The 26717-nt window shown below is 55.5% G+C and overlaps 1 protein-coding gene across 1 annotated transcript in view; it reads left to right on the top strand.

The window, feature by feature from the left end:
• The first annotated feature begins 1460 nt into the window (after positions 1 to 1460).
• LOC119110070 (vitellogenin receptor) overlaps positions 1461 to 26717 on the top strand; it is a 36348-nt gene continuing 11091 nt past the window's right edge. The window contains exons 1-7 of the mRNA XM_037233813.1: positions 1461 to 1561; positions 1663 to 1760; positions 14360 to 14492; positions 16584 to 16684; positions 18376 to 18430; positions 18563 to 19473; positions 22588 to 22808. Coding sequence (XP_037089708.1) covers positions 1461 to 1561; positions 1663 to 1760; positions 14360 to 14492; positions 16584 to 16684; positions 18376 to 18430; positions 18563 to 19473; positions 22588 to 22808 — 1620 coding nt within the window. The remainder of the gene's footprint in view (positions 1562 to 1662; positions 1761 to 14359; positions 14493 to 16583; positions 16685 to 18375; positions 18431 to 18562; positions 19474 to 22587; positions 22809 to 26717) is intronic.

Genomic DNA, 26717 nt, shown 5'->3' with positions numbered 1-26717 from the left:
TCACGCACCTATTCGTGAGCGCCGCACAATGCAAACACTTATACGTGGGCGGAATAAGTGGTATCACAAGGAGTGATACCACTTGTTCTTGCCGCGGCACTCCATGACAACAGGGAGTGCCGCGGCAGTGGCCGTGCCGGCACTCCTTGATGTCACCGTATTTTTTGGTACCATTTTGCCATAAAAAGTGCCTGTTCTGATGGTTTGCATCTAACTTTTTCCACATTCACCATCGCTTCACACGAAGATGAAGAATTTAGAGGCAGAGAGGCCTCTTTGAATCCTAATGCGTGCTTTTCGGATTTGTCCAAATTAGGAGTGGGGATAAATGTTAATATGAGGGTTCGGACGAGTCATAGCAAGGGTGCTTAAGCATTACCTCCAGTTGGCGGACCTTTTCTCCCTTGCCGGGCAAACAGGTCACAAAAAACCTCCGATTCACCGATAGCGTCCTAGTTTAGTTAAGAGTCGAGTTGAAAATGATGTGCTTTAACCATGCTCTTGGCAAACATGGGATTGGATATGACTAGCAAAAAGGCAAAACAGCCGAAATATTTATGCCCGAGAATTTTAGAGCTTTATTGTTTAGGCATTTCAAGTCCAATTTTAGGCTTCTAGGTCAAGATAATCAGTATATCCAGACCGGTGGTAGAAAGTATTAGAGTTCGTCAGGCCCTGGGAATCAAAGTTATTGAAACTGTAGATTTGAATGGCTATTGAACAGTTCAACGTGATCTATTTGCGCGATACAGCATATAGATAGCATTGCCTCACAACTATTTGCTCACCATGGACCATTGATGCGTCACCACGGTTAAGCAACAAAAGAAGCAGCTCATTCGCCTGGAAGTTCTTCTGTGGGCGTGGGGATCTGGCGTCATGTCTCATTGACCCGAAATTACCAGATGCAATGTTTTGTTTTGTTTTTGGCAACAGGCTCAAACAAGTACTCACCTATGTGGCAAATTGCATGGTGCTACCCTTCATTATATATCCGCCGTCTGGAAAACACTGCTATCAGTAGATCCATACCTATGGTAGCACACTTGACTGAATTGATCTAATTTTGAATCGCAACTGCAGCAAGCTATGTAGGTAGCTTACAACGTTCCGTACTATGAGGCACTCATGCTCGCCACATATGAGCCTCTGAAATAAAGCCCCCTTCTTATAGCGAGTGGCATGGCCAAAAGCATCAATTGGACCTGACTTATTGGTTTCAGAATTGAACTTGACAGATGTAAGGATGAGCGCCGCTGCAAGCTCTCAGGAATAGTCCGTCGCGATTCGTGCGAACACATTGCGGGGTAGAATAGGGGCATGTTCCCATGGTGTCTCCAAGGAACCAACTCGCCTTCACTGGCACCACTCCGCCGGTCATGTTACGGTACACATTTGAGGAGCATATCATACCCAACTGGGCGTAGTTAACTGAGACCAATGTCTTCAGGAGTGCCGCCATGCTCTCGTCATTCATCGGAGCCGCCAGCACGGCTCCCTGTGTCGTCTCCGAACAGGCGTCCTGCGCGGCCGAATGGTTCTTCACGTCCGGCATACAGCGGTAGGCCACACCGCCAGGCCCCAGGCGGTAGCCGGCCGGCACGCGCCGAAACAGCGTCCAGTAGCGGCTCGCCCGACTCCGAGGCGAGCGGCTCCGCCCAGGACGCTGCAGGTGCCGCTGGCCTTCTCGAGGCTCCAGGAGAAGCAGTCGGACCGACGGCTGCAGAAGCTGGAGCACTGCAGCGGCGAGGCGCTGGCAAGCCGAGCGAGCAGAACGCCGTGCACGCTCGTCCGCAGGTACAGGACGGGCGCCGTGCCAGGGCCGCTCAGCACACGCCCGAGCAGCAGCAGCAGGCACAGGCGGGGTCGCAGCGTCATCGGGCCAACCGTCTGTGGACGGCGCGGCAGCGGTCGGGTCTTCGGCACGCGGGAAAGAATGTAAAGCGATTATACTGTGGATATGCTGTTTAGTTTCACTTGCATGAGTCTTGCCTGGAGCCAAGTCCTGCTAGGTCTGTTCTCAGCTCGACCAGCACAAGGATTAACACCCAGGATGGAAATCCAGAGAACATTCGCCAGCCGTGTTGACGTGGTTGCCACGACAGTACAGCGCGTTTGCATTCGTTGCTTACCAATGAAAGGCCGCGGGGAAACGGCAGTATCCTCCGTCCCCACACGAGAAATGCCACAACCACACAGAGAATGGTTTCTGCAAGTTGATGGATTTCCGCGTCAGCAAACATAAGCGCCACCACGATTTTCAACGAATACATCCTGAATACCAATGCCTTTCTCACTGGCTTGTGAACACGCCGTGAACATGAAACCTGTGTAACCTCACCTTACTCGCCTTTTTAGTCAGAAGTCACAAAATCAGTGTCGACTAGGCATTTTCGGCATAAATCGGATATGTTGAAATGACTGTGTGCGATGCATACAGCGTTCGGGCTGGATTTTCCCGCCTGCTGCACACGATGACGCAGAAGAACAGGACGTTCACTTGGATGCCTGTTTGTAAGTTTGGCACGGCTTTTGATGCCGCAGCTGTGCGTTCGTGGGTGCATGGGAGGATACTCATGCGTCAGCAAAAACCGTCTGTAATTATGGACTCACTTGCTTCAAGGCTGCTACCAAAAGAAAGCTGTGGAAATGAGAAGTAACCAAGTTATTTGCGAACTGCATCGATTCACAGATTGCAGATAATTTCTTGGGGTTCAATTTTACAAAAGACTTTACCCGCGCCCTGATTTGCCGTTTTCAAGACGCGGGCTGATGCGGGGCTGTGGTTGATGCGACTTCCCCAGGCGTTCACAAATGAATAGATGAAGCTTAGCGGAAAGCATCAGTGGAATGATCTCAACAAAGTCTCATCATCTGAAATATTTCGTGTGTTTCGTACTTCAATAATTGACGCCATTATTCCAGGTCAAAATGCAAATTTTCATGAAAATTCGACTTTGCCAGCTTTATATGTTCAAATGTCAAATACCTCGACTCGCAGAGACACAAACCCTAACGAGGCAGGCACGTTCCTTGTTCAATTCTCAGTACAATGATGCCTATTTATTTTTGTGTTTCGGTCATATATTTATGATGCATGACTCTGTTAAGACACGCTCGGTTGGGGGTCCAATTGACTCCCAATGGTTTGTCCAGAATGGTTTCCGAACGGCGCGGCGTAGCCGCGCCAAAGATAGCATAACTGTAGACAATTGAATAGTGGATCGTTTGGCATCACAAATTTAGATTTACCTTGTAAGGTCGCTGGTCTATGGCAGGTCAGTCAGGTTATGGTTTCAGCGAAGGCAATTTCTAGGGAATTCTTCAATCTGATCCAACAACGGAGTGTTAGACGAAGCCATACATATCTGAGATGCTTTATAAAGCAACAAAGCAGTTGAATAACCAAATAAAATTGACCTAAGGTCAGGTATGAAGGTTACACCAAGGTCAAAACTAACCTGTGTTGTTACTCCAGGGCTTGCTGTGCGGGATAGTTTCTGGTGCTCATTTCGTGTTTATTGATAGCAGGAGCCGCATTATACATTTTGCATGGACTTCTTAGAGGTTAGAATAGGTCATTGACCTGAAATGACCCAGGCCAATATTCTGTTTTATGAACATACTGCCTAGCGTAATGTTTGTCGCTTAGTCAAATGCAAAACTCAAGGCGATCTTGTATGATTTTGGTCACCTTGACCTTCAAAATGTCAAACAAGGTCACTGACATTGAATGAGGATGTGACGTTTTGCTTAGAAACGGTGATCTAGGTTCTGGGGTCACTTTGGAGACCAGCCCGGAACTTGACCTTGTTTGACCTTTTTTGACCCGAAGGTCATGGCCTAGGAACCTGAAACGTTACCCTAAGTGGGTTCACGTACAGGTCAACACACCCTGTAAATTTAGTGTCTTTAGCTTTCTTAGTTCCCGAGACCTCAGGGGGTCAAACTGACCACCCCCCCCCCCCCACCCGAGCGAAGGGTATCGAGCAGGTCACTCGGGCGCGTGTTAATGTAACCATGTCGGCCCGCCGCGTCCGCTCCGCGGCATACTCGGCAGCCGTCCGCCGTCCGCCCAGCCGTATATCGCCGTGCAGTGATCCTTAAAAAAACGCCGCTGCCACAAAATCAGAAAGGCTGGGAGCACGTTTTTGGCTACAAAGCACGCGCAATGGACGCCCTGTAGACAACTGAAGACTGGGCGTGGTTGCAAAATCTTTCGGAGAGGTATCATAAAACAACCTTAAGGAAGGTTTCATCAATCACCTCCCATCATGAGGATTAATCGAAGGGCTGTGGCAGGCAGAAGACTTTATGCCTGCAAGTTATTCTCAATTAAGTAGATTTATCTGTTTTTTTATGAATTTTCGTTATGTAGTGGAGCTAGAGCTAGAGAGCTAGAGGGCTACGTTCGAAGCTTTGAATGGATGAATTTCTGGGATCAACGGCAACGCTCAACAGAAATTGTTGCTGCTCAACAGTATCTCACCATCCGTTGGTTCAATTCCAGTTCAAAGATAGGATTTTGCGGCGAAAGGTTAACGTGGCGTCGTGACCTTCACCTGTCATCCGATCATTAGCGCGGCCGCTGCCACTGGCTGCAGGCCATTTCTGTCAGCGGCAAGCAGCGTGCGCCTTAAGTGACTCGAACATTCTACGCTCTTAGTGGGCTGATTTGGAAGGCTGGCGCTCTAATGTACTTCTGTAAAAAAGTGCCTCAAAATGATGAGCATGCGAAAGCATTAGCGTGCGAATGGCTATGTTGCATTTGGGTTATATCTAAAATATGATGTTGATTATTTGAAATTTGTTGGCTGGCACAAGCAGCAGAACTTATGAAAAAACAGCAAATACATGCCGCAAATTTACGCAAATACAGAGCCAGACACAGCAAATTGATGCAAGGGAATATTCATCCATTACAAACCCTTCACCTGAGGTCTCCGCTAATTGGCCAAAAATTGAAGCTGCTATCCGTTTGTCAGTACATATCGGATCTGGTCAAGGCTCTAAATGTCCTCCAAAGTAATTACGGCAGTGCTGACCAGAACCGGACTGTCTAAGAGCGCTGCTACCTGACACTTCCGCCAACACTTCACCCACGGCAGACAATGCGACAGCCGTGAGCCATCGCACCCGGCCACACGAGAAGAGAGCCAGCATCGCCGTTACACCAGAACCCGACGAGCCGGGTTGACCTCGCTTTCAGCCCACCCGAAAAGTGCCTGATATCAGCGGTCAGAAAGCCATAACTGGCGCCACCTTCTGGAGATGTGCGCCAGGCCGAGGGTGCCGAGTGCGCCTGTGTGTTAACTTGGAACAACTACGTCGGTGGCGGTGCTTTCACAGGACGTGTGGATGCTCTCTCGTTGGTCAGTAATATCGTTAGCGATATTATCCATTTTCAGTTCGCGAATGCCCGTAAATGCCTTCTCGTTGTCTCCTCATCCTTTGAAAAGCATGTTGAATGCGCGATTTCTCGTAGCGTTACGTTAAATTGATGCTGGGCTGACGTCAGCGATCGGGAATTGCAATGGCTGGCATACTGACCTTGGGGCGGGCCATCCTTATCACCCCTGTGACGGAGTGGCTGGCATACTGACCTTGGGGCTGGCCATCCTGACCACCCATGTGACGGAATGGCTGGCATACTGACCTTGGGGCTGGCCATCCTGACCACCCATGTGACGGAATGGCTGGCATACTGACCTTGGGGCTGGCTATCCTGACCACCCATGTGACGGAATGGCTGGCATACTGACCTTGGGGCGGGCCATCCTGACCACCCATGTGACGGAATGGCTGGCATACTGACCTTGGGGCGGGCCATCCTGACCACCCATGTGACGGAATGCGGCACGGCGTCATGACGTGGTCGTCAATGTCATTGTGACGCCTAGATACAGACATGAAACAGGTCAGGCACTTAGGTAATGCTATCTTTAGCCTGGCTATGTCAATTTTTCTACACAATATTGTGAATTTGAACAGAGTGTATATGAATTCGCCCAATGCTTAGTGACTTTTTTCGGCTCCGGGGGGGGGGGGGACAGGGGCACGAGGCCATGCCCTCGCCCCCCGTGTTCCCCCTAGCTGCGCCTGTGAAACAAGCGAAGTTTCTTTCATTTTTGTAACAAATATGCAAATCTAAACCTGTTTCGCCACAAGCTCGGCTTTGTTCTTCCATAAGCGTTTGGAAGTAAGCCGATAACTATGCATAACACTGTGGGGCTCAGTCCGACCCGTTTATAGCCAAGAATGGTCATGCCCGTGCTGCCCTCGGCCCACTCATCCCAACCATTCTCCTGGCGATCAATCAGAAGCACAACTATGAGCGGAACTTGATTCCGTTTACATTGTCAACGGTGAGCTGGTATTGATAGCACCGTCCACACCATGGTCATCGTCTGTTTGTTTTTGGACATGTGCTACACAGGGTGTGTTTAGTTTACCAGGTCGTCCGTTGTCAAAGTTGTCAGTCTGTTCTAAGAATGGAAGGTGCGCTAGCATCAAGACAGACCGAGTTGGCCAGGAGAGCAGGCTCACACGATTGGAGCATGTTTTCACTACATTGAGAAGCAACAGCTGTCGGCGTCATCCAGTCGCCGCGGTTCACCGCCATCCAGTTTGAGGCAACTATACTGATTATACATATATAAGACAGTAGTGACGGCCTTATTCTTTGGAAAAAAACCGGAAGACTGGATATATAGATGAGTGGATAATTCGACGGCATACCTTTATCGAGGCAATAGCAGAAGCGAAATCGAAATTGCCTGCCAATGATCTTGCCCGATATTCAGGCTTTTTTTGAAACAGCAAAGCACGGTTTTTACGGGACACCAACATTCAGGGGATCAAACAGTGAGCAAGCTGCCCGCCATTACTACAATACAGTGCACGGATAAGAATAGGAATACGCAAAAATACGTGTACAGGCAAATAAAGTCAGGTAAACAGGCATCACGTATTACGCTTCATTCAAACATGCAAGGAAGTTAAAGCAGACATGCATCACATACCACGCATCAGTTCTGCATGCAAACGATTTCAATTGGACAGGCATCGAACATCACGCGTCAGGCACCACTTACACATGTAAGCGATTTTAAGTTAGCACGCATCACTCATCAAGGCACATATCACTTTCGCTATAATCGGCCATGGTGAGCCTTGTACGTTTAGATTTCGCCGCCGACTTTTTACGATTATAGATTCGGTCATTTTCCTGTCTGGGCGGTCCCATGCTCTGTAGATGATTTTGAACTCTAAGGAGGGCATAGGATCCATGCCTCCCTCGATTTCAGCCTGAGTGTGTTTTGCCAAAAAATGGTCACCGAAAGGGGTATTCCGTGTCTTGTTGTTAGTGTCTCGGGTTTGCTCGGCTGAAGCCCTGTTAAAGTCGCTTTAGATGACCAGCATGCCACAAACGAGGATTGATTGTCAGGAAACCCACATGTAGTCAAAGCCGGACTTCCGAGCTAGTTATTCTCCCACGGGATAGCTACAGGATCTTAAGACGTCTCTAAAAATCTCTACGATCCCAAATAAGGTAATGGTATCACAGGGCTACCAGCGGAACCCAACGCCATAAAAAAGCGAGCAGGAGAGTGACGACGAGTACGCGCTCACTGCCCTGAGGGTCGCGTGAGCGCCCTCGGGTCGGCTGGGGGAGGGGGGGGGGGGGGTCGAGCAGGCGCCTCCGGGGCAGTCGGCTCCGACAGCTGGTCGGCCGTCGCGCAGTCCCTGTCGTCGCCTCGTCTCCCGGCGGCATTCCACATCGACACCCGATTTACAATGGAAGCTGCCGTACGGACGACGGCGCCTTTCCGGTGCCTGCGCAAATAAACAGGGCCGTTTGTGTCGACCGGGTGTGTGTAGCGGACGGCGCCGACGACGGCAGGAGCCGTGGCTCCAGTCGGCGCTTTATAAACTGGCCCGTACAGGGGCTTGAGGGATATGGTGCGAGTCAGATGATGGCATGCCAGTCTTGTGAGTGTGTGTGAGTGTGTGCGTGGTTTTGAATGGGGTCAGCTTCTCATTCGTTGACCGACGTCGTTGTGCGTGTGCCACAAGGCGCGGGACGTCCTGCGACCCGCCTCGGCCGCCGCGGTGACCTAACCTGGCGGCGGGCCCGTCCGCACAGGCGGCGAGAGGCCGAGAGCAGTCGGCGCCGCCTCGGGAGGACGCGGCCGCCAAGGTCGCCGGGCAGGGCGCCGTCCGCGGCGGGTCGGCCGGCGCCGCTCAGACATCGCCCGGCGCCCGAGCTCGACAGACCGCCCATGGCGCCCCTCCGGCCCCTGCTGCCGCTGCTCTTGGCGGCCACGCTCGCCACCGCCGCTCCCAGCGAAAGTAAGTCCAGCGTCGGCGACGGCGTCCCCGGGCGGTTTGTTTCTGTTCCCGCAGCCTCGCGAGAAAACATTTTGTGGACTTTGTCGCGGCTTATGTCCGCAAACATTCCAGTTTGCTGTAACCGGCAGTCTTTCATCAAAGCCGCTGTCGCTCTAGCGTCATTCTCTCACCCTATAGTGGAGCATTAACCCACCGCACAGAAGGCCAACTGACCAAACACAGCCGACGTCCAAGGGTGATATTTTGATGGACCGGCGCCAGAACCTGCGGTAGGCGGGCCTCCGTCAGGCAGGTCGGGGGTGGCGGAGCACGTGCCCCACCAGCCAGTCCTTCGTCCGAGGTATCTGTCCTGGCCGGGCCGACCGGTGCCATCCACTTTCGCCGCAGACAAGAGATCAGATGGTGGCGCGGAACGCGACAAATTCACTTTCAGTTTCACCTGTCTGTGTCGATGCTTGCCCAACTGAGTTTCGATCAAAGTCGTCGGTGTCTAAATTGGGGCGGAGTTCCAATTCTTGAACTATGTGCGCGCATGTCCTGAACAGTCCTGGGATCACCCTCGGCGCTTAACGACGAAATTAACGAAATATTACCTGGCTATTGTAGACGAGTGGTTAGGTTCGACACAGTGTTAATTTTGCTTAGGTCTCACCCCTCATCAGGCAACTATTGCACCAGCATGTCCACCACGTCATGCACATGCAGCATGACGATATTTAAGAATCAATTTTCAGAGAAGGCAGCAGTCGTTAATGGGCATAATTGATGGACATGCTTAAAAACTGTGTGTAAGTTATTTCTTTGGCGCTAATGAGCGGCAGCATACCGTACAATCTAAGTTTATATATATATATATATATATATATATATATATATATATATATATATATATATATATATATATATATACATAATTTAACGTGTCACAGAATAGCGTGTATTTAGTCCTCGTCATAAAGCCTTTGACTGTCACTATCTCATATTTTGAATGCGTCCCACAATATGTATTGTCTTGGCAGGACAGCATCGATACGTTTCAACCCCAGCATTAACTACGCGTTAGGGTTGGATCCAATAAATGTCAATAATTTTGCGTTGCCAGTCACACCTGACACGAACGTCTTCGGGCAATGTACGCTCTGAGTGCACCGTATCCGCGCGCCGCGCGAGTGTTCGGAAGGGAGCTCGTCGTCTCCGGCGTTCATTCGGGGACGGGATGGCGATGTGGGCCGCTCCAGAGCCGGCTCACGTACGCGCTGGCGACTATTTTGTTTACCTGGTGGCTTAGGCCGTCACGTCACGTCACGTTGCGATGGATGGCAGCAATTAAACGCGCGGAGAATCCCCAAGGACTCGCGCGTTTGAGAGGCCCGAAGAGACGGTGTGCGAGGCAACGAAGGCTTTCAGTCGCATGCATACCGCGTGATTTTCAGAGAACGACGAAAACAGCGCTGGCCTTCGACAAAAGGCGTTATGAACGCATTTTCAGCCAATCTGTTCTAAGTTTGCATCTGCTACCCTGGCTGTGCCCGTGGGCAGTCTGCGGGACAGGCTGCGCTAGAGCTGGGAGCTCAGGTGTCAGCTGATCACCACACCATCCTGCCATGAGTCGTTATGGTGCGACCGTTTCACGGCTGAAGGCGCGGGGTCTCGGACAAGTCTCGTGCATCACGCCAGCTGGATTTCACTGGCACGAATCGCCCTGCTCGCCGTGCCGGCGCTTCTCCGCTTATCCTGCGCTCGGACTGCTGAGAATGTTGTGTACCAGACGAGGGCTGCTGTGTGGATGATGGCGTTCGTCCACAAAAAAACGCGGGCTTTCGCGCAGCAGTCATCTCCGATTCGTGGGCCCGGCTCGCTGCAAGGTGAGGACGGAGACTAGCCACAATGCGTCGGCGCTGTAGCCCCTGACCGGACGTCAACTGTTGTCATGTCACAAGAGCGCGGGGTGTTGCACTACCACCCCCGGTCTTCGGATAAAAAGCTGCCGCTGCTGAGGCACATCGAATAAGCGGAGCCCGCATGGGGCGGGGTTGGCCGCCCCCACCTCCAGAACCTGTTTGACGCGTGTGCAATGAGCTAAGCGCGGTGGGTGCGGAAGCAGAACAGGCGGTCAGAATCATTATCGCAAGAGACGTGTAACAAGTACGCCCATATTTACCAGCTGTGCAGGAGCCAGGGGTGGAACGACCCGCTCCCTGAAGGTATTGCCAAATTGCCGTGATTACTGTGCAGTCTTCTGTTAGGGCATATTCATCGGTCATCTCACAGTACGGGTATTCAAGTTGTTTCGGGTAGCCGAGCGGCTCAAGAGATGAATGCGATTCAGACTTCTGGAGGCCTGGCCCTTTGGCAGTGGGCTAGGAGTAACCAAATCGTTGATGCCAAGGTGTCGAGAAGCAACTGAGTCTGGTCCAAGTCCAGTAGCAATTGAGTTTCAACAGAGCTAAGCCTCTGGCAATTGCGCTAAAAAGGGCTACGCATGCCGGATATCGATGCGTACGCAGCATTCTTGCACTGTTTTCGTTTTCGACACGCGTCAGTCAGGTGTGTATGGAAGAAAATGGAAGACGATGGAAGAAACCCGAAACACGATTTCAGCACTCTGGTGGTTCCTCATTAGGGCGTGCCTATCATACCAAAAACTCGCTGTTACAATCATTACGCTCGAACATACCGAAAGGCTGAAACTGTGCGGGAATTTTTTGGGGAGGGGGGTGATCGACATCTGACCCAGTTCAGGTTCCCCATTAGATTGTTGCAATACACAGAGCACTCTAAGTTAACGTGGGAGATTGTGTGTGTTTAGCTGATTGGTAGCGGATGTGTGCAAAGTCGGGCAAGATCGTCTTTTGCGGTATCCTTTTATTCGTGAAAATTAGCCTTCAGGTAGTGGCTATTTCTCATGGCTATTTCTTGATCCAACTCTAGGTGCCCTCCTCGACTTGCACTTGGGCACTCACGGTTACACCCCAGAGACGGTGCCATGACGTTTGTCATCGTAAGCAAACAAAGTAGTTTGCACCAATTCGGGAGCAACAGATGAAGCGCCAGTCCAACGGTGAGATGATGCATAATGTATACAAAGGCAGGTTGCTCTATCAAACTATAATCCGAAAGAACCTCGCGGAAGCATGACATGAGCAGCGAGCCCGGCAGCATCGCTTGTCTCAGAGCGCGGCAGCATCGCTTGTCTCAGAGCTGTGACGCGCCATGAGCTGTGACGCGCCACACGCGCCAGGACGGATCATGACGTCCAAGCTGTTTGGAAGCGGCACCATGCATCAGCCGTGCTTTAGGGTCATGTGTACCACGAAGAAGCCAGCACACCCATCCACCGAAGCCTGGCCCCGCCACTCCAGCACCGCGTCCTTCTCAGAATGGTCCCAGCACCCCGGCACCGTGTCTCTTCCCAGAACGGGACCAGCGCTGCGACGTCATCGCAGTCTGAGAGGAGTGGAACAGCGCCGAAGCGGCTGAACCCGAGCCGGCCGGCGTTCTTCCGCCGCCAGCTGATACCACCCCGTCTTGGTGGGCCGTAGCTAGCTAGCTGGTGTTCTGACCAGCAGCGGCACCCGTCCGTTACCGCCCGGTCGTGTCCGGTGAGATCCGGACAACACTCTCCCGGCGGTTCGGGCGGCGGTCCCGGTCCGTTTGCTGCTGTGTCCCCCGACCGTCCCATGGTCCAGTCCGGGGGTCGCGATCTCGTCCGCGGCGTTCCCCGTTCTGGATCGGTGGCGTGGGTCCTGCCTCCTGCCAAGTAGCGTGTTCCGGTCTTGCCGACGGCCACGTAGCGTGGTCCGGTCCTGCCTCGGGCCACGTAGCGTGCTCCGATCCTATCTCGGGCCACGCAGTGTTCCGGCCTACCTGCGGTCACGTACCGTGTTCCGGCCCTGCCTCCGACCACGTAGCGTGTTCCGGTCGTGCCTACGGCCACGTAGCGTGCTCCGATCCTATCTCGGGCCACGCAGAGTGTTCCGGCCTGCCTGCGGTCACGTACCGTGTTCCGGCCCTGCCTCCGACCACGTAGCGTGTTCCGGTCGTGCCTACGGCCACGTAGCGTGTTCCGGTCGTGCCTACGGCCACGTAGCGTGCTCCGGCCCTGTCCGGAGCGCTGGTCAAGTCCCGTGAGCCAACGACGGTCTCTCGCCGCGGCGATGCAGCGCGTGGCCTGACTGACGCGCCGACGGCGGCCGTCACCGGAGGAGCCGCTCCAGCGCCGAGCTCCAACACAACGGCGTTACAAATCGACGCCGGGTCGCCACGTCCGGTGCTCCGTGGGGCAATCGGCGGCGGCCCCCGCTGGCGCTGACTGAGGACGTAGTGTGGAAGCGAGCTTCGGAGCGTTTCGCGCGCTCCTCTGTCATTAGCGGACTGCCTGGGGACAGTGGCGCCGTCAATGACGTATTTGTGTTCTCCACCATTAGGACACGCGTTACTTCAAGGATGAGGTCGGCACCAGGCCGTTCAGCTTTAGCTTCGCTATCACCTCAGCAGCGTCTCAGTTCACGCGCAACGCGTCAGGGACTGCAGACATTGCTAGCTTTCCCAACGCGTTTTCACAGTTACCAGGCTGATAAATATGCGTAAGCTGCTTTCCAGTCGGCCTCAACGCACAACAGTCGAACCGCGGCGCAAGAGACCGCCCAGAGTCGACGTGTTTTCTCTCTGAGACAAGACTCCACGCGGCGCTGGGAAAATAGTCAACAGGAAGTTGCTAGGCGGCAGAGTGCCGACGCCGGGCTGCTCAGAAGCATAGATGTGCCTTTGCTCACGGCGCCGGCAGCTGTGTACTCGCGCAGGCTCACCGAAAGCAGATCTCGAGGCCCGTCGGGCAGGCTGTGGCCGCAGAGACGCGTGCCAGTAAGCAGACTGAGCCTCGCAGCGCACGTCCCGCGGTGCGATCAGTCATCAGCTGTCGTCGGGTCATTGGAGGACATACGCGTGCCGTGCCCACTCAGTCCCCGCTCGCTCGCTAGCACGAGTGTCCAAAAACACTCGTTTAGATGCGACTATGAGAACAGCTCTCTTCCCGATCTTTTGTAAAGCAGACGTTCCATCTCCTCGCAATATTTAGCAGGCTCCGTGCATTGCCGAAGTAGATAAAGAATGGGCCAACGGCTCTTTTGAAGTTTTGATCCTGTGGGTCTGTGTGGTGTTCGTCACTTGCACCGGGATCCATTGGTTGCAAAAAGTGCTTAAGCTGGTGAGATGAACGTAGCGCCCGCACAAAGTAAACAGACGTAATGCATGAGAGTAAAACAGCCGTAATGAAGCGCCACCACAACAGGCACGGGACCCGAAAGTAAACAGTGACGGGATGAAGTCAGCTGGTGCGGCGCGGGATTCCGAGAATAGATGGGATCAAATGGACCGCGCAATGGAAGCGGTGTAACATCGAGTCACGAGTCACGAGTCATTCACTGCATAAATATCCAATGATTAAAACTAAACTATCGTAAGCGTGGTAGAAGGTTGAGGTTTAACAGGCGTAGCGATGCATGCTTCACTCAGAATTGACACAATCCTTTGCAGGGTGTTCTCTTAAATCCTTCGTCAACCAAACTTTTTCAGTGTTATTCAGCCGGATCACGAGAGGGAATGATCGCGTGAAAACATCGCAGGCTCGCAGCAACCCTCACGCTAACTATTTCCCACGGATGTCTATCATGCAACCCTACACCACGCGATTGGAAGAACACACGACTGCGCCGCCCGCGTAAGAAAGCTACTTCTGCTGAAGCCTGCTTTTACTTTCCTCTACTTTTCCACTGCAGCCTTTGAAAAAAAACTTGGATATAACAACATCCACCACTCAAACATATCTCAAGTTTGAATGGGTGCTCGATGACTCTAGCCGTCGGTGCGCCCTGAAACACCAATAACTAACTAATCTCAAGTGTGAAGTAACTGCCACTCATAGCCTCCCGCGCGCTCGCCATGCCGAGGAGTCGCACGACCTCGCGCCGCTGTGAACCCCCGTCTGAGCCTGGCGTCTCCACTTCAGATGGCGGCGACTGCTACTCGAAGACGCTGGGGCGGTACTTCGACGTCGGCGACACGTGGCGAGAGAGCGGCTGCACGAAGGCGGAGTGCGTGGACGGCTGGACGAACGGCAGGCCGGGCGTCCTGGTGCTCGGGTGAGTCGCCGGCCCTGTCGCCACGCCACTCGGCGCCGTGTCCATGGCGAAAACTAGCCGACGGTGTTTCGATCATTTAGGTCAAGTGTTTGCGTGGCCATTGATGGAGTGTCAGTTTAAACAGATGCATTCCTACGTCAAAATTCAGTGTATGTTACCTATGCTGGTTCGGCTACCAAACTTCAGTAACCGTACACCACGATCATTTGCGATTCGTGGTGATCTGCCGGTGCTTTTTTATCGCATGATATGATACGTTCAACACTAGTTGAATGCTCTTTGACGTCACTGCTGCATAAAATGCGGTGTGAATTTCCCCCGATCAAACGGTCTAAAAGCCGAAGGATGGTATTTGCAGTTCGTGGTTAAAGCGGCCGTTTTTACTGAAGCGCTTGTTTTCTCACCACCATTAATGGTGCGACCAAGGGCACCAGGGTCGTCTCAGCTTAATTGTTCGTCTTTGTTCCTTGATGTTAGTCTTTTTCAGTCAGTCAATACCTCGGCACTTCGCGACGTCTGTTAGCGGCAGGTGTGCTAACAGACGTCGCGTATATATGCACCTTATGATGCACCTTATATATGACACAAGCCAAAATATCACATATCGCACTACCGTCACCAACGCAAGCGCACAACGCCCAACACGCTCAGCCGTTAGGAGCCCACATGCATTCAGCAGCGACCGTTCCACCTCGCCGCCGCCGCCGGCGTCTATAGATCGGCGTCGCCCCGCTCCATCGCTGCCGCCCCCACGGCGGCCTCCTCCGCGGCCGGGGAGGCCGGACCCGTCCCTGCAGGGGTGCCGACGCGCGTCATTACGGCGCGGCGGGAGAAAGGACGCGCGCGCCACCGCCGCGCGCCGCCGCGCCGCCGTCGACACCGCGCCACCGAGAGCGGGGAGCACCGCGGCGCAGGCCGGCCCGCACGCCTCGGCCTTTCACCCGCGGCCGGCCGCATCACGGCGCTGGCTGACCGCCGGCAGCGGAGACTTCTCGTAACTCACGACTCGTGACCGGCGGCCGGTGACTCGCTGGCGCGACGTGGAGCTTCTGACCAGCTACTCCCGACTGAAAGTCGTGACCCGGACTTACGACCCCTGACTCGTGACCCTGGCATTGTGAGATGAGGGGAGGATACAATGTCGATTCTTGGGAGAGGCTTTGGTCCGCTTGGTGCGGACAAGTATCAAGGTGTCAGTTCAACTAAAATTACACAATACTTTTCTAGCATATTAGGAGGAGGTAAAGCTACCCCCATAAGATGTGGCAAATATGCTTTTGACCGATGGCTCGCGTCTCGTGACTTGTTTGCTGTGACTCGTGACCATCCACTCTTGTGTCTCACACCTAGCATGTGGCTTATGACCTGCAACTGGGGACTGGTGACTCGCGATCCACCACTCATTGCCGCGACTCCTGCTGCAACCAGTCACTCATGACTCGCGACCACCGATTTAGACACACAATCCCCGCCTCGTGCGACTCGCGCCTCACGGCTGGCGACCGCGCGGGGATGGCGGTCAGGCCAGTTGACCGGTGCCGGCCGGCGCCGCGCCGCCAGAACCGGCTGTCGGCTTGTGGTACCCGTCTCCGGGACGGTGACGCGGCTGGGAGATGAGTCAGGTGGGGCTGCCGGCGGCTGGCACGGCCATCTTCGTCACTGGAGGACACCGGCGCGCCTTCGGCCGCAGCGCACGGCCGGGGCGAGGTGCCGCGTTAAACTCTCCCCCTCAAGGCAGCAGACACCGCTGAAAGAGCCTGAGACGCAGGCCGCCACTCACGGTCGAGCACTACTCCAGCTTTCTGCGCCGTCCTGAGGGGCCGGCGCGTGTCCGGCCGGCTCGCGGCGAGTGGCGCCGACCGGCCGCGACCCCGCTGGCTCCGTATATGGCACGCGAGCTGCCTCGCGAGCCGGCGGCTCACCCTCTCCAACTGCCGGTCGCCTGACCGGTGGGAACGGCGTCGTGTAACAACCGGCCTCTCGCCCCCAATCAGAGTGGGGAGTGCTGAACTGCCGCCCCCAATCACAGGTCGATTGCGGCGTGGTATGACGTCACCGGACGCGGCGTTGATGACGCACCGGTCCCCGCAGGTGCCGCTACATCATCGAGGATGCGCTGGGCCCCAACTGTGACGTCATCGATCCGGACCCGGAGGCGCCCTGGCCCAACTGCTGCCGCCGGGTCAGCTGCGGTGGGTGCCCCGGTCGGCGCGGTCCTCAAACCTCGGCGGCATCGGGCGCGCGACGGGTCCGCGTCGTCGCGTCCTGCGACCTTGGCGGCCGGCCCCGCCCGGCCTGCTGACCCGGTCCTGGCCAAGGTCCGCTGACCTCACCTTGGCTTAGCGCGTGGCGACTGTCCAGTCCAGCCGAGCTCTTCCTGTCCCAGATCGGGCTGTCCACCAGGCGCCACCGCCGTCTCATTGGTATTGTCGGATCGGCGGAGCTCGACGGGCCTCGTGTCCCTTCGTCCGTATGTGATCACAGGTCGCATTGAGAATGTACGTCATCCATCTTTTATCGCAGACGTCTGCAGCTTGCCGTGTGTCACTTGTGCATGACATCACTCATGTGGTGGACGCAGTTTTTGCAACTATGTTTGACGCATTTTCGCACAGGCACAACATCTTTTGGTCAACATCATAACGCCCGCTTGTTTTGCGTGTTTTTGTGGCGTCATTTCTTCTACCAAACATCCTGGTTCTTGTACGGTGGTGGTCGTACCGCGACACGCAATCGGCCTGATTACCAGTCCTGGCAGCCTTGTCCGGATCAGAACAGCGACAGCTATTTTTCTTCAAATTGTGAAACGCTGTTACACGGTCGTTTCTTCAACACAGCCGATTGTAACAACGTTTGCACAAGGTATAAGTATTGTGACCCACGCCATGTGGAAAAACTGGACACTACCCGTTTTCGATGGCAATATGGGCTTAATCATGGGCATAACTGAGCAACAAACAGACGTATTCTGCATTGTAGGCTGTCCATTAGCCAAGCTTGGCCCGTGCGGCCGGGCATTCTGGCTTGTCTTGCGACCGGTCGCCGTGTCGCAGTGACCAGTTCGGTATTACGCATTTGTGCGATTTTGCGTCAATTTAGCGTGGTTCGTGCCGCCGCGTCGGGAGGATAGGTACATGCCTCGGCTTCAGCATAATGTGCTTCGCAAGCAGGTCTTCCCCATTCTGTCAAGCGAACAGGAAAATTCGGTTTGGAAAAACGTTTTGAAAATATGCAACGACGGTTCTGGCGCGTGCGAAGCATTCCGTATCCCAACTTTCCATCACTGCATGTGCTAGACTGATGCTTGATAAATAGAGATCGCATATCATGGGGAAATCTACGCAAACTAAACCATTTGCTTGATAGTGGGATGCTAAAAGCTTGGTTTTTGTAGACATAGGTTTGAAGGAGATTTTGGCAACGCTACAGTTCTTTAAAATAATTTGAAAGACAAATTCGTGGAATATTATGAAAACGTGATGCTTAACACTATTCTAAGTTCTATGAAAATTTCAAGAGATGCAAGCTGTTGAGTGCATTTATGAGGAGCAATATTCACATAGTCAAGACACTAGTAACAGCCTTATTCCTCGGGAGGAGAATATATGTATGAAATGGAATGAAATAAAGGTGCGTTGATATTTTGGCAACATACCTGTATTCTGCTATTGTATTCTGCTTCTTTTGCTACCGTTTTGATAAAGGTATGTTGCTGAATTATCGACGCACCTATTTTCCCCTTCTCCTGGTTTTTTTCCGAGGAATAAGGCTATTACTACTAAATTATCTTCAAGTGATGTACCTTATGACGCGTCATAGTTTCACAACGGGCCTCGTACACGTCACGAGCTCGCTCATCTAACGCGCCTCGTGCTCGCCCCAGACGCCATCAGCGCCCGCAGCGTGGACGGCGGTCGCTCCGGCGGCGCGCTGGACGTGTCAGACCTGGCCCGCTCCTTCGAGTCCTCCGGGCGCCGCCTGACCGTGCTGCCCTCCTCGGCGACGGCGCGGCGGCCGTCCGCCGCCGCCGCCACCACCGCGCCGCCGGCCGCCGCCAACTGCGTGGGCAGCGAGTGCGCCTCGCAGCTGGCGGCCAAGCCCGGCGCGCCCATCTCGGACCTGCTGCTCCGCATCGCCGAGCGCGGCGAGCCGTGCGAGGGCGCCAACTGCCCCGACCTGGACGCGGTGGCGGGCTGCACCGGCGGCAACTGCAAGACGCGGCCGCCGCTGGCGCGACCGCTGGAGCCCATGCCGCAGCTGCTGCTAGACATCGCCGCCATGCCGGGGCAGACGACGGAGCCGGCGGCGTTTGCGTGCGCCGGCGGCCGCTGCCTGCCCGAGATCCTGCAGACGCTGGCGCGCGACGGTCAGGGCTGCGAGGGCGCCGCATGCGCGAGCGTGCAGCTGCCGCGCTGCGCCGGCAGCAGCTGCGGCGAGGCGGCGCAGGCGCTGGCCACCGACCCCGAGCCGTGCCAGGGAGACGGCTGCCTGCAGCGCCTCCTGCTCAGCGTGGCCGCCATGGAGAACAACACCGCCCAGGCCAGCGCCGAGACGGAGGCGCCGTCGGCTGCCGGCACCGCCGACGGCTCGACGACCGCCGAGACGACCACCGAGCTCGCGTCGACGACTGCGGTTCGCGCCGCCGCGGCCACCGATCCTCCGCCGACTTCGACCGCCGCAGCGGCCACGACGACGCCCGAACCGACCACTAGGGAGCCGCCGGCGACCACGGCCGCCACCGCCACCGAGACCTCTAAGGGGACAACGACGAAGACGCTGCCTCGCGAGGCGGTGACGTCGGCATCGGTCCGGCGCAGCCGGCCGGTGCCCAGAGCCGTGGCCGGCGCCGTGCCGCTGCCGCTCAACGACGACAGCAACAGCTGCCTGAAGGCGAACGGCGGCTGCAGCCACCTATGCACCAGCGACATCTCCGGCATGGTGCGCTGCGGCTGCCCCGCCCAGAGACGGCTCGACTCGGACGGTGAGTACCCATGCACTCTGCGCTCGGCCGCCGCTCGTGTGGTGCGAGGTCATGGAGCCGGTGACGAACCGACGCGAACACCTCTCTCGTTGCGTCCTAGATCACAGTGCATATAATAGTTTTGGGGCTGATAGGTGAGCCGCTCGATGCTGTAATGACTTCACATGCTGGATTTACAGCTGAGTATACGGCAGGTGGGTGCTCCGTCATTGGTTAACTACGGGCTTCATCTTGGTTTATTGGCAAAACATCACAAATCGAAGCCTTGAATATTGCTTACGACAACAGTATCCCACAGCTGTGGATGCCGAGACCCATCCACGCTTGCGAAACGAGCCCCTCCCCCTTCCCCCCCGCGCCATGAGTTTGGCACCCGTCCATTCAGCGGAGCTAGGTCAGCGCGCAGTGCGCGGGACTCATGACAGGGGAGCGGCCCGGCCGGCGTCCCTCCGCCGGGACCGCTCCGGCGTTCATCGCCAGGCGCCGCTAACCGCTGACCGCGGCGGCATCACTTTCTCGACGCCGCCGCCGCGGTGTCCGGCGCGCTAACTGGCATGCAATCACGCCGATTTGGCGCGGTGACATCAGCTGGCGGAGTTGGGCAATGATGACCGGCGCGCAGCGGCTGGCCGCGCCGCCCTCTCCGCGGCCGCCGGGTCCGTGCACGCGGCGGTGTGGCGGCGTGACCGCCGCGTTAGCCGCGACGCGCCGTGACCGCCAGCGCCGGCCGCTCGGGGCCGGATGGCTCGACGCCCGCGGTGATGTCCGCGGCGTGACTGCCCGTCTGAGCGCGTCTTCTTTCTCGTGCTGCTTTTAGAAGGCAGCGGGCCGAGCTGCTGTTCGTTACTTTGGCGTAACTCATGTGTGGCATGCATTAGTAATGCACGGGGAGCGTGAGACGGAGCAACGTGGCATAGTTAGCGCACAGCCTGAGAATGATAGGTTTCAACCCGGGCTATTACTCTTGGTATCATTACAAGTAAACACGATGTAATTCCTCACACGCACGTGCGTTCGAGACAAAAAGGCTATTACGAGCATCGGCCATGAAAGTCATAACACTCGCGCAACGATGCGTCATGCAGCGGAAGAGCTTTACATCGAAGCAAATGAACACGGCTTTCGAACTTCAGCTACAGCAGGCATTTATCGTTCGGCTTGTTGACATGAAGTGGCGGTGGCATTCAATCGCATTTATGTTTTAAGGCCCGATATATATTGCTCACGTAAACTGCTAAAATGATATCGAAAAATGCCGCACCCGCTATGTCATGACACGACTATTCAACAATGAGAACGACTGCTCTCGGGATTCAACGTGACTGTCGCGGCTGTACATAGCATGGCTGCCCAAAGCAAGTAGCCACGGCATGGCTGCTCAGTGATTTACAGCGTTCGGTGCATCAGTGCGCAGCTGGCTTCTCCTCCCAGCCAGCAGCTTGTGGAACTCTTCCACTATTGCCACCAAAAAAAGATGTAAAAAGCCCGCAGCCGGAAGATTATAGCGTGACCAACGCTCTCAGTCTCCTGCGATAAAAGCAATTTTCGGCAGGAGGGAAATCACGGCAACAACGTTTATCTTCAAGAGAAATTTGTTATTTACCCATGGTAACAATGTAGATGTGGGTGCTGTGCCCATGTGAAAATTGCACGCTTGGTGACCTAGGCTGTCGGCTGACCGCAGCACACTTCGGCGCCACGGATTTCCGGAGGCCACTGAGATCAGACGTGACTGAAGGTCGCGGCCAGGTCCTCCCTTTGTGAGTCATTGGTGTATCATCGTGGTCGCGTCTGGCAGGTGCCAGGGGGTACCAGTCGGGGGCCGTCTTCACAGCCGGAACGTGATGTTACCGGAATGCCGGAGGTGGAGAAATCCGGTTCGAGAGGATGGTGTGTTCTGATAGTTCCGATAATGGTAAAGTTTAGCGTCGCTCTGTACGGAAACGCGGCTCGTGCGAGCAATGCAATGGGGCTTCCAGTGCCGCCACGAGTCTATAAGGCATGCTTTTGCTGGCCTTGCCAGGCCTCACGTTCAAATTTTCTCCTGCTTATGAAATCGAACGCTCTCTGTTTTCCCTTTCTACCCGTGGCTTGAAATGATCTCAGTGACTTTGGGCGCCGCTGTCTTCAGCATCACACACGCTACTTTCGTTACATCCATTTTGATATCGTGATTCGTATCGACCGTAATGGAATCATTTTGAACTTCGGAACAGTGGCCTCACATTCCCACAAGTGATCCAAGTGCCCATGATCTTCACCGTAATTATGGCAATTAAGTCCCATCACTTTTAATTTGACCATGATCACAACCTGAGATTATGGCACGAGGTACATGAACATTATCTAAGTCGGGCGCGACATCTGCTGGCGACCGTGGCCTCGCCTGAGATCCGGGCTTCGTGACGGTGACGACCCAAAGTGGGCTACTGTGACCTGGCACTCCGGTCCGCACTTCAGAACCTGTGACGGAGACTTGAGGCCCGTGGCCGTGATCGCTTTAGCTATCTGAAGCCCGTGAACTTCACTTGGGATCCGCGATCGTAACCTGAGATCCGCGATCCTGACCTAAGGTCCGTGAGATCCGTGTTCCTGACCTCAGATCCGTGAGATTCGTGGTCCTGACCTCAGGGTGTGAGACCCGTGGTCCTGACCTCAGGTCCGTGAGACCCGCGGTCCTGACCTCAGGACGTGAGATCCGTGGTCCTGACCTCAGGGCGTGAGATCCGTGGTCCTGACCTCAGGGCCGTGAGTATTTGTGGTTCTGACCTCAGGTCCGGGAGATCCGTGGTCCTGACCTCAAGGTCCGTGAGATCCATGGTCCCGACCTCAGGGCCGTGGGATTTTTGGTACTGATCTCAGGTCCGGGAGATTTGTGGTCCTGACCTCAGGTCCTGGAGATCCGTGGTCTTGACCTCAGGTCCGTGAGCTCCGTGGTCCTGACCTCAGGGCGTGAGATTCGTGGTCCTGACCTCAGGGCCGTGAGATTTGTGGTCCTGATCTCAGGTCCATGATCGTAGCTGAAGTCCTGGGCCGTGACCAGAGCTCCACGACCTCACGCTCGTGACCGTGACCTGCACTCCGTGCGCGTGACGGCCGGCGGCGTGTGCGCAGGTCGTACGTGTCTGATGGACGACGACCGACCGAGGCTGCTGTTCTCGTCGCGGGACGCGCTACATCTGATGGACCTGGACGGCTCGAACGAGGAGCCGGTGGCCACCGGGCTCACCAACGCCGTCGGCGTCGACTACGACTGGCAGCGGCAGTGCTTCTTCTGGACGGTGGTCCGCTTCACCGGCAGCATCGACCGCATGTGCCACAACGGCCCGTCAGAGGTGAGGTACCGCCGCCGCACGCGTCACGGGCTGGAGCAGGCTACCCAGGTAGGGTGTGGGCCACATCTGCCATGCCAGGCCGTGGTATGTGTAAGACTGGTCGTACATGCGGTGACTGATCCCGTTAGGCGCGAGACGGCCGCTGGCTCACACCAGACACCCGGCGCCGCAATCGTGGCTGCTCATCCCCGGCCGACCGGTCTGCATGCGGAAGGTTTGCCCCGAGGTCAGAGATCAGCTGCCGCAGGTCTGCTGATGACTGCTGGTATCCATGAGCGGCGTGTCACAACAAAGGTGCCACTGGAAATCAGACTGTTTGACGATGATTTCACAAAAGGCATCGGAGTGTGGGCAGGGAGGCGCATTGCCGGATCAGCGCCACGTCAAACCCTCCAGTAACCGCCACCTGCAGAAACAGGCTGCAGAAACGGGACCGCGCCGAGCCATCGCTGCCGTACATTGGTGATGGTGAACGAAGAAAACGCGTTTGCCTTCGAACGAAAACGGTAGCTATTGTCAAGGGGAGAAAGTAACGACTACGTTTTTAAGCGGAAAGCCGATGCGTAGTTAAGTGACGGAAAAGGCAGGTACTAATCCGGCAAAGTACAGCCCGGGAAAAAGGAAAAGGTCGGCTCGGGGTTAGGATGCCACATGTGCTGCTTCCACGTACCTGCCCACGGTCACGAAACCTGCATAAAGGAAGAAGACCTAGACGCAATGATGGTAAATTACTGCCCCACGGCATGCCCGCGCAGGTGTGTTGAGGAAGAACCGTTTACCAGATGTGAGTGATCAAGTTGCCTGCTTGCCTTGACCTGCAATCACTCATAGGCAACGTGCAGCTCACCGCACTAACGCCACGCGAGGGCGTTATGTTAATTAGCTGACCCGGTTGGAGGTGAGATCCCCCGGCCTTGACCGTGAGGATTCAAGAAGAGTCTTTATGTAGCCCGCGCGCCAATTTCGTGCACAGTACGCAATGGGTGGCCAAGGTCCTTACGCAACTAGACGTGCCAGTCGTAAGCAATTACACGCATTTTATTGCATCGTTAACCTAAAGCAATTATCAGAGAGATATCAGTCCTCTAGGGTACCATACTGCTCGACTTGAGGAATCAATTGAAAACAACTATTTTTTGTCCCCTTATCGTTTTGACCGGGTCTGCGCATACGTGCCTGTGTTCACTTGCTTTCTCTCGAAGACGAATTTTGCTGCGTGCTGATACCACTCCTTTTACGTCGGCGTCGCAATGGTGCCTCCCACAAGGTAATTCGAATGTTTCCGATTCAACTAATACAAGAGCAAGATCTGACCTGCCTGCAGAAATTGCCGCGCTTACACAAAAACAAAGGCCTGTTTCCATTCGAAGTATGTTGCGCGCAGTTAAAGTTATGTGCTAAATAGCTGCTGGTTTACTCTGGAAATGCATCGTCTTTAAGTCTTGTCTGCCTATTTTCACACTTTGCTCCACGAAACGAGCTGTACAATCAGCATAACAGTTAGCTAACGTTTTAGTGATACTATCCCACTTTACTTTTATAGGACTAGTCCGTGGTCTCAAGCATTGCAGTGCTGCTGAGGTTGGCAACGCTTTTCTTGAAATCGGCCTTTTAAGACCTTCTCATCGACTTCAAACCATTTCGTAAAAACCCGTTTCATTCTGGAAGCTATGCTAACACCGACTGTTGCGCTCTGCGGCTCAATTACAACACCGGCTGCCTGTTGCTGCCGACACATCTCCGCCAACATTCGCAATTAGCCGGCTGAACCCCGCCCGGTATTTCACGCTCCAGACTTTTCACAATGGCGTGCATTGCCTGAGCCGGATAAGTCAAGTCCAGAGCGCAACAGCCTGGGGTCTCGTGACTGATCCGACTCATGGCGCTACGGAGCACCGTGACCTTGTCAGACGCGTGCAGGACCTGACGCTCCCGCGGCCGGCGGCCATGTCGTCCCTGATCGCGGCACTGATCCCTCCTGCACTACGCTTCGACTATCACGCGCACCTGCACGGGTCCGCCACCCGGGCGGGCCTTCGGGCCTTGCTTCGGGACGTCCGGCCGCAGCAACGCAGCATTGTGATTCGGCTCAGGCCCGGCTCGTCCGGTGGAAGGCACGGTGGGGAGGCCTCGTGGCCCACGCTCTGCACGGTCAGCCTCGGCCCCACACGGCTCGTCGTGACCCGTCCGCGGCGTAGCGCCGTCCCGGCCGTCGTATGGAAATGACGTGGCGCCACGGGCCGGTCGTGCACGGATGGCGCTCGGTTTTGTGTGCAGAAGACGGTCTTTTGAGATTTTTGCAATGCTCGTTGCCTAACGTGTCGTGATGTTGTACTGCGGCGTTGCTGGCTTGTAGAACACGGACGTTTAGAAAAGACAGGCCTAATGTGAATGGAAAATTGCTTACTCTGAAGCAATGGTTCTAATTCCCTTGCGCCCACCGCACGTGTGTGCTTTATGAAGTTAACATGTGGCGCATAGGTAAGCTCTCTCGGTATGCTGAGATTAGAATAAATATTCAGCGCAAAATCATTGGTCCCTCCGGACTGAGCCATTGTGAAAAGTGATATCGCAAGCCAATCTATACTTGCGCCGTCACACCGGCGAGTGAAGTAAGCACCGGGCCGCACCGGCTGATGAGCGAGCAAACAAGCAGTGACGTCACTGTGACGTCACATCGTCGATGCAACGCAGCTGTTGCACGACGCAAGCGCTCCACACACGAAAGGTAATCTGCGGCGACTAGCCCACCAGCGCCACTTATTGATTGTCAGCAGCATCTCACATGCTGGCACATATGTAGATCTGAGGTGTCACGGACGCGCGAGGCGTCACAAACAACGGCGGTCGTCGCTCCACGCGAACGGACCGACGCGTTTCCTCGCGACGATGGCGTCTGACCTCGGCTTGACCGGCCGCTGTCAGGCAGCACTCGGACGCTGTCAGTCGACACGTGGTTGGTGTCAGGCGACACAGGGTCACTGTCAGGCAGCACGGGGCCGCGGCCTGTGTCGGAGGCCGTGGGGCCGGGGCCAGGCGGCGCGGGACCGGCTGGAGTCAACGCGGCGCCGGCCGGCGCCGTCGCCTGCCGCGCCGTTTTTACGCTGACGGCCCGCCGGCCGGCCCATCGTCTGCGCGACGGCACGCGAGTCCGCCACCCCGACACCCTACCGTGCTGCGGTGCCGCCACAGGAGCGGGCGGCCGGGCCGCGGCCTCCTCTGTAGTGCGTGACGCGTCATGTCACTGGGAAGGAATCAAGGGAAGGAATCAGAGCGCGCGTTGTTCGTGCCAAGCCGCGAGGACCGCGTCAGGAAGATGATTATCGAACAGTCATTGTTGCATCGCTTATAAAGCTTACAAAGGTCGTCCACATCATTTTTTGTTTCATGTAGGCGCTATATTCTCCTTATTGGAAGCATTGCAAAATCATTTTACAGCGTTTTGACTGCTGGTTGTACATGCAGCATGCATCCAACTCCACACGCAGGCAGCCGAGCGGCTCATCGCCACAGCACACGCAGCTGCTAAATAGCGGTGTTGCAAGACCCGACTGGCTGCCCATCCCCGGTAAAGTGCGCTCGGCCGACTATACGGCTGATTCGGCAGAGACATCGGATTTATCGGGTTCGCGGAGCGTGACAGCGGCCGGCGATCGGCGTGGGAAGAGCGGAATCGGCATCAGCCGGCGCGCTCCACTGCGCCTCCAACAGCGGAATCGGCATCAGCCGGCGCGCTCCACTGCGCCTTCAACAGCGGAGTACGGCGGAGATGCCGGCCGCTCTCCCCTCTAAATCAGGGGAGAGTGGCGCGTCTCCGGCGCTGATCAGGGCCGGCGTCTCTCCGACCCGTGCGCACTCTTCCGAAGCGTGACACGCGGAGCTGTCAGGGGCCGGGCGGGCGTGTCCACA

Source organism: Pollicipes pollicipes, unplaced genomic scaffold, assembly GCF_011947565.3.
Source record: "Pollicipes pollicipes isolate AB1234 unplaced genomic scaffold, Ppol_2.1 Scaffold_7231;HRSCAF=8579_pilon_pilon_pilon, whole genome shotgun sequence".
NCBI classification, from domain to species: domain Eukaryota; kingdom Metazoa; phylum Arthropoda; class Thecostraca; order Pollicipedomorpha; family Pollicipedidae; genus Pollicipes; species Pollicipes pollicipes.
This window is presented reverse-complemented; position numbering and strand designations above follow the sequence as displayed.